We start from the raw sequence: 8,660 nt of genomic DNA, 5'->3' as shown, positions 1-8,660 counted from the left end.
TTTTATGATCCCAGCTTATTTAATGAATGTTAACACTATTTATGTATTCCAGTAATGGTATTTTTTATGATCCCAGTTTATTTAATGAATGTTAACACTATTTATGTATTCCAGTAATGGTATTTTTTATGACAGCTCCTGATGATCCCAGCTTATTTAAAGCTCCACCTCCACCAGCATCTATTGAAGAAGCTCTTGAACAAAGACTAGAGAAATATCGCAGCACTATGGAAGTTGCCAAAAATGAAGGCCAAAATAGTAAAGTTCGAAGATTAGGAAGAATATGCAAGGTCATAACTTCCCACTCAATTTCTGAAAGTTTTCAAATGAGAAAAAAGTCTACTTGAATTACATTTTAAGTTTGTCTTTTTTTATTTAAATGGACTGAGCATAGTTCAGATGTTATTAGCTCAGACTTATTCATATACAAGTGTTTTTAGCCTACCGAAACGTGGAACTATATGACTGCATACAATATTTAAACAAGTATTGCTTGTTAACTTTTAACATACATATTACATAAAAGTAAATGCAACTACACTATAGTTGACCAATTAACTCAATTAATTGATCACCTTTACGCATTGATTATATTGATCAGTGTTACATAATCAATTAAATCGATTAATGCAACAAAAATAATCGTTTAGTATTTCTGATTCTTACCGTTTTTAATTATTTCACCTATCAAATAATAAAAACTAGTGTTTCCAGTTATTACCATTGTTGGTTATTCCAACTAACCAGTAATAGAAATATTGTCATTATGATTTTTCATTATTATTTTAGATTAATTCAAGATGGTTTGGCATAATCAATTAGTGTTGCAAATAATCAACTGATCAAAAACAAGATTTACAATTACATAGGCCTGCAAATTTATGCTTCATAAAAGTTTTTTTTATCTTAATAATGGACTTTACATAATTCAGCTATGCAGATTGCAAAAATATTAATTTTTTTCTATCACGTAAGGATTTTTTACAAATTGCGATGGAAAAAAAAACTCTTACTTATATGAAATTATTATTTAGTTTACCACAATGAACATTTTTTATTATTATGTTTGTTAACAAAAATACAAATAAACTGAAGAGAAGAACATTGATGTCAAAGGAATATACATCCTCATTCATCCTGATATTTTTTGTGAAATTTATGTCTGTTAGTCTCAAACCTACGTGTTGTGGTCTTTCTTTTATGTATTGAATCTGGAGCATTTCGTTTCAATGTCCAGCAGTAATCAGCCATCATGCTGATGTTCCACCTTCCCTGATACCTCCTATCCATTTCCCTGATTTCTTGATGAAACCTTTCTCCTTGTTCTTTGCTGATGGCACCAAGATTTTCAGGGAAATAGTCAATATGTGATTGTAAGAAATGAACTTTCAAGCTAATATTACAACCCAACTATTTGAATATTTGGAGCATGTTATTGACAATAATTTTGTAATTTGGGTCGTTGTTGTTTCCTAAAAATTTGTCAATAACATCTTTAAAAGAAATCCACGCTTCTTTTTCATCTTTCTTCATTCTCCTTTCAAACTAATCATCCAAATTCAATTTCTTAATCTGAGGTCCATGAAAAACCCTTCTTTAAGTTTCGCTTCTGAAAGAGCTGGGAATTGCCATCTTTGTCTAACACCTGTGCAAACTGCTTCATCAAGCCCAGTTTTGTGTGAAGTGGAGGTAATAGGACTTTCTTTATGTCAATGACACTTTCATGTTCCATATTTTTGATCCTGGTATCAGGCTGATTCTGCGTGGCCATTGATTCTTTTTCATGCTCTGCTGTCTCATTCACACAAAAACATGGAAACTTTGTATAACTGGATTGTTGTTCTAACAACATACAAAGGACTCTGAAGTCTCCACAAAGTAGCCAATCATGCTCTTTGTATTTGTTTGACCGTATTAAGAGGAAGTATGATATTTTCGTACGTTTTCTTCAAGTGAACCATTTGAGTAATAGGAAGAGATGTATATGTGTTACCATTGTGAAGGAGAACACCTTTTAGACTTCTTTTGGAGGAATCAATGAACAATCACCACTCATTTGATTCACAGACTGCAGCTCCCAGCATTGGTATTAATTCAGCAATATTGTTGCAATAAACCAATGAACCTTCTTGCAAAAAAGTATGGTATAAACTCTTTCTCATGATTTCTGTACCAGTAAAATGATGTCTCTGGAGGTAGTAAGTTTTTAGTCCAAAGTCTGGACCCCAGAATCTCTGAAGAATCCTTTGGAAGGCCCAAATCTCTCACCAAATCAATTTATGAAAAGTTGTAGTTCACTAGACTTTTCAAGTTGAAAACAACTCCTATCATCATTTATATTAACTTCAGAATCAGATGAAACTGTATCAAGAGTCTCTGGTGGAATAGGTATAAGTACATCAGGTCCTTGAGCAATAGGTCTAAAAGCAGAACGAAGGTTCGAATAAGAAATTTCCTTTTTATTTTGAGTGTTGTAGCCTTGCATGTTACATGAGCAAAAATAGCAGTCACTTCCATGATTTCTAGGCTCATGCCATACCATTGGAATGGACTTTTTCTTACCTTTAGTCTATTTTCTCAACACTTTGACACAAATGGTTCCAACTTTGTGTGGAGCCCATGATTTGTCTTGGTCCCCAAGTTTTCTTCCAAAATACGCATAATACGTTTTTTTTTACTAATTCTGTAATGTTTTGCCTTTGTTTCTTTACAACGAATTTTCCACAAATATAACAGGATATGATTGGGTCATTTACACAACATCTTGTTGCCATAGCAATGAATAACTATTATTGAAAAGAAAAATAATAGTGTCAAAGTGCATGCACAAACAAATACTATCCAGACATGACCAAAAAGACCAATAAATGTAAACAGTGCTATTATTGTGCTAGCTGTAATGCAATTTCTGTGGTTATATTGCTATTCATGGACAGTCATATAATATTTTTTCACTGTATTTTTGAGTCTCAATCTCAGCTGGGCATTTCATTAATGATAGCTACTGATCATTCATTGGGTTTTGGCATTTTGAACCAGACTAGGCATATTGATTGTTAAACTTACAGATACCTAGATAATCCTGAATTTCATGTTTCAACTGTAGCGCAAGACCGATAACAAACTATCTAAGTTTGCACTATACTTAATATTATCCAACAATTTCTTTATCTACACACGTATTGTTATTGGCGGAAACATAGCCATTGAAATTCTGCTTCAACTGGCTTAAATGCAATCACTACAATATAACAATAAATGTACGTTAATAGGAATTGTTACTTACAGATATCAGAACTTTCACGGGCAGACCTAGTAGTAGTTTGTACTTGTACTGTGATACCACAAGGTAACGACAGTCATTCCCGTTAAACCAAAGCAGTTATGTAAACAAATTGAAATACATTTTTAAGGTAAGCATGTATGAATATGTACATATGTTTTATAAAGCTGTATTCAATTCAATAACTATTTTCACTGAAGAATTAAATGATTATTTGGTATTAAACCTGATAATTCATGCTGGCTAATGTGTATGATATATATGACACAACACAAGGCAAAACATACGTATGACTGATATTAAAGAACACTTAAGGCTGATAGTGAATGTGTAATATAGTTGTCTATTTTGTCCCAAAATATATTTTAAATTCCCACATTTCTCCTGAATATTTGTGAAAAATATTCCAGTACTTGTCTTGTATGTTTCTGAGAGACTGCAGAGAGGCCTGTGTATCTGAAATAACATACAAGGCAGAATGTGAATGATGTATCTAAACAAAAAAAGCAGAATATAAATAATGTATCCGAAAGAACGCACGAGACAAAATGTTGATGAATCTAAAAGAACACACAAAGGATATATCTGAAAGAATACATGGGACAAATAGATTCTCATATTATACAAATAATCTATTATTGATTACCGTCGTGTAAGATTATCTCTGTTCAATAGTAAACATTCGGCTTGCGTATAAATAAATTTAAAAGTCAATTTTTAAGTTTGTTTTTTTTAACTGGTTTAGTTGATTAGTAAGAGTTGAGAAAACAAAACGTAAGAAATATTAAGTTAAAATAACTATTTGGCCAAGAAAAGTTTTCCAAATCATAAATTTAAAATAAAGAGTTTTTTCTGGTTACAATATATTAGTTGAAGATAATTAAAACCAATCATTAAAAGCCTAGACATCTTGCTATCATTGTTAATATATTGCACTGATAATTATATCATTACACAGTTTTTACACCTGCATATAAGCTTTGTTGAGTACTGCCATGATTCATCAGATGTTAAAGTACCTTTACTCATAGGTTTTAACCTTTTGGTGTTCAGGATCTTTTAAGAGCTTATTAAATAATGGATGTAATATTTTTACACTAGTTTGACGACGGTGGTCATACAAAAAAACTGAATAAGATAAATGGGTGTTTTAGGACACGTGCCATAATAAAATAACATATGACATAATATGTATGGATATTGAAAAACTTAATCCATTTGTTAGGACTGTAGTAGTAGTAAGATTGTAGAATAGAATGGAATGTTCACTGTAAATACAAATTTGTTGTAAGTTATCTTCATTTCTATTCTGTAGCAATATGAAGATGCTATTAAAAACCACAAAGCAGGCAAACCTACAAATTATGAAGAACTTCCTGTTCCTCCAGGTAATAATGAATAATTGAAATACATCTTTTCGTACACCTGATTATGTAATGTACATTACAAGCTTACATGTATATATCCTGATTTTTCTGTATTAAAAATCTTTTTTTTTTTTTGCTTTTTTGACTCATTTTGTAATAGCGTTCCAGATAGTTTAACCCTCTAACATTAGGTAGGGTCAAATTGCACATATCACAAGCTTACAGAGAGTTATATTCAAAATTTAACTGAACTATTTATTATCAATGTATTTCAAATGGACTTGGCATAAAAATGTAGTTAAAATTTTAATATTATCTATTCAGTTTTAATTTCTTAATTTCCAAAGAAAACATGGAAATAAATTCTCAATCATCATTTCTATGTATCATGTGACACATCTTTACTCCGGATTGTCCATTTTAGATTATTTACTATCCCTCTATAATGTCCCTAGTTTAACATAAACTACTCATTTATGGAATAGATATTGCCAAGGCACAATCTATATTTATAGCCTTCAGCAGTCTTGCTTCACTGAGATATAAAAAACCAGAAAATCAAACCTACATACCATGCCTTCTCATCACACCCTGTCTTAAAAAATGTCAATAATTTTCTCTTAAATTTGCTGCTGGATTATCTATAACCAATAGAAAGAAAATATTTAATTTATTGCTTTAGTTATAAGGCCAGCTCATTCTGATGACAGTTATTTTATATCGATTTAAAAATTTGTTATCACTGAGGTCCACTCAACCAGCCAAAGGTATTATTTTAACTTGTATATTAATTAGAAAGCTGATTACATTATATTAGTTACATGATGTTATATATTCTTCGTGCATGTTATTATTTTGTGCTGTAAGTTGCCTATTTGAAATAAATAAGAATTAAGTATTGTACTAACGAGAACCCTATAAAATATTAGGGTTAACTTTTATCAAGACTATAAGAGAAAAAATGTACAAGATCCATACATAAATACTAAATTCATGCATTTTTTATGAATATTTTTTATTTAGTGTTATAAAAGTAATTAAATATAAAAATTTAAAATTTGTTAGGTTAAATAAGAAAACTTAAATGAAAAAAAAACAAAAAATTTCCCAGTAAAGAATGTGCAAGAACTGCTCATGCATGATATAATAACCATATACCAATACATACCTCATCTCACATTACAGCTAATACTCAGCTGCTAGGGTTTCTTCCTTTGCCCATCTAAGCAATGGTCTGATTTTTTTCTTGATTGCTCCAGTTTTTTATACCCCACTTAATTACCCTTGGCAATATTTGTCTTGTGACGCTCTCTGCCTACGTCAATGCCCCCTTTATCCTGGTACTGTATATAGGCAACTCATTCAGATAATGTTATCACTTTTTCACAACTAAGTGTCACTAACTTGTTTTCCAGTGCTGCTACGAAAGTTTGGAGATACTTTTAGTGTTCTCCATGTTACCAACTTTATTTTCAGGAATAAAACAAAATTCTGATTGGCAAGCTGATTTATGGTATTAACACCTGGATTATTATTTTCAGCATGGAGGCAAATAAGGTCTCTTGGTTGATCTTGCCAGTAGTCTTATTTGTAGTAAGATGGAGATATATATTTGGTTCCAAGGGGCTTGGATCCGGGGTTCGATTCCCTATAGCAGACACAGTATATAGCCCAATGTTGCTCAAACAAAACAAACATACCTGACTAACTATTGTTCTAATCAATGGGAATCAGAACAGTCTTTAAAAGAAATAAAAACTTGAGGCTACTTTAGGATAAGCTGCCTCTGATTTGTTTTCTTCAGTTTGTTCTTCAAGAGTATGATGTTTTGGGTATTTCCACAGTTGCTTTTGAGCCTGCACCTTACTTGATGGCTGAAAGGTCAGGGAGCAAATGTACAATTTTCTTTACATGCAAGGAGGTTCACTTCTCAGTTATGTGAAGGGGCAGTTATGTCTTATCTGACATGGTTGCCGAAACTTTGTGATTTATCCTACCATTGCTAGGTGAAAGCATATTTTGACTCTCAAATAATACATCTACTCTTCAAAGTTAGGGTTTCTAAGGCAGAGTTTGTAGTTAACCTGAATAGATCGTTGTCCCTTGGTGGGACAGGGTAAGTCTATGGACTTACAACTCTGAAATCCAACGTTTTGTTATCCTTACACTCAACTTTGTTTGCAGACTCTCAAGATCACCAACTTCATTGATGATGAGCTGGAACCATTGTTAACATGCACATTAGTTTGATTGTTGGCGTCTACATTCATCCATGTTGTTGAATTTCATCAACTCTGACTATCATGAGTAAAGCATAAGGGGATTCTGCCCATTAATTGATTGAATAAATTGGGTTGGATTGCTTTTCAAAATTTAGGGAACTTGGTTCACCTATTGCACTGTTCCTTGGGGCTCTTCAATGTGTATTACCCCCAAGATTCTACTTGTGAAGCTAGGGAGTCCTTACCACACCTGGCTTCCATTTGCTGGGATGATGGGCAGAGGCTTTTTCTCCAGAGTGTTACAAGTGAATTCCTCTACTTTTAGAAAAAGAGGGCAAAGTTGCAAGCCCTCCTAACTGGGTCTTTGTATGTTTTTTTTCCCAGATAACGATAGGAGAGGTACCAGCCTATGCAGGAGCCTACTCGTAATACTGATTCAGATTTGATGCTCTGCTATCTGGTTGGGTTGAGCACGGACTTTCTTTTTTGCTCGATATTGGTTCAATACATTGTTCATGGAAGAGGATTCATTGTCTCCTATTAATTCCAAACACAGAGTAGTCCCATCTGGGTCCTTGGTTTAGCACAGTTTGTTCGGCATCCTCCCCATAATTCCTGGGATAAGTGGAACTTATCCTGCCTACATGGTTAGGGAGTGAGGATGAGTGTTTATAATTCCAGACCAAATGAGTTCTGTTTTCTCAGGTTTAGTAAGGCATACAAGATCCCATCATTCCGAGCCTGCGGTGTTGCCTTTCGGACTTCTTCAGGTTGAGGAGAAAGTTTGTCCACATCGGTGTTGCTTACCTTTTTATTGAGATTCAGGTGGATTGGAGCACATCAGTATATTGCTACAGGTTGGGATCCATTCATAAAGGTAAATAAATATATATATATATATATATATAATTTTGCAGTCCAATTGCCCTTGCCACAAATGTGGGATATAGGGACCATGGCCCTATAATTCCAACTCCACAAATGTGGGATATAAGGACCATGGCCCTATGATTCCAACTCCACAAATGTGGGATATAGGGACCATGGCCCTATGATTCCAACTCCACAAATGTGGGATATAGGGACCATGGCCCTATAATTCCAACTCCACAAATGTGGGATATAGGGACCATGGCCCTATAATTCCAACCCCTTGGAACCTTGGCTAATTGGTTGGGGCCTGGCCAGTAGTGACGATAAGTGATGAACTAAGTTCTGGGTGAAGAACATACATGTTCTGGATGTAGTGCGGTTCTCCTACTCGGGTGCCAATCTTCTGTTGACACACCCACGGTCTGTGCAGATACTTTCTGTATGGCTAATGCCCTCATTGGCCATCCTACCTCAACAATGTGGGATTCTAGTTGTAGTGTGAGAGGAGGTAAGAATGTTTTGGAAGATAACATTTTCCTAAATTGAAAATGTATTTCCAATAATACTTACCTTCTTTTCCACCCTTCCTCCCCAGTAAGAACCGTTGTTAAAGACTGCAGATTGAGTCAGTCTCGAAAAAAGTGATAACCTTGTCTGAATTAGATGCTTATATAAAGTACCAGGATAGATGGTGCATTAACATAGGTGGAGAGTATCACGAGTCAAATATTGCCAAGAGCAATTGAGTGGGGTATAAAAGACTGGAGAAAGTGAGAAAAAATCAAACCAATGCTTAGATGGACAAAGGAAGTAACCCTGGCAGCTTGTGACGCTCTCTGCCTACGTCAATGCCCCCTTTATCCTGGTACTGTATATAGGCAACTCATTCAGATAATGTTATCACTTTTTCACAAC

The 8,660-nt window shown here is 33.9% G+C and overlaps 1 protein-coding gene across 1 annotated transcript in view; it reads left to right on the top strand.

Annotated features, from left to right (window-relative positions):
• LOC106471981 (coiled-coil and C2 domain-containing protein 1-like) overlaps positions 1–8,660 on the top strand; it is a gene marked incomplete at its 3' end in the record, with an annotated part of 54,816 nt that overhangs the window by 28,077 nt on the left and 18,079 nt on the right. The window contains exons 10-11 of the mRNA XM_013932609.2: positions 136–290; positions 4,599–4,671. Of these exons, the coding sequence (XP_013788063.1) occupies positions 136–290; positions 4,599–4,671 (228 nt within the window). The remainder of the gene's footprint in view (positions 1–135; positions 291–4,598; positions 4,672–8,660) is intronic.

This window comes from Limulus polyphemus, unplaced genomic scaffold, assembly GCF_000517525.1.
Source record: "Limulus polyphemus unplaced genomic scaffold, Limulus_polyphemus-2.1.2 Scaffold5002, whole genome shotgun sequence".
NCBI lineage: Eukaryota > Metazoa > Arthropoda > Merostomata > Xiphosura > Limulidae > Limulus > Limulus polyphemus.
This window is presented reverse-complemented; position numbering and strand designations above follow the sequence as displayed.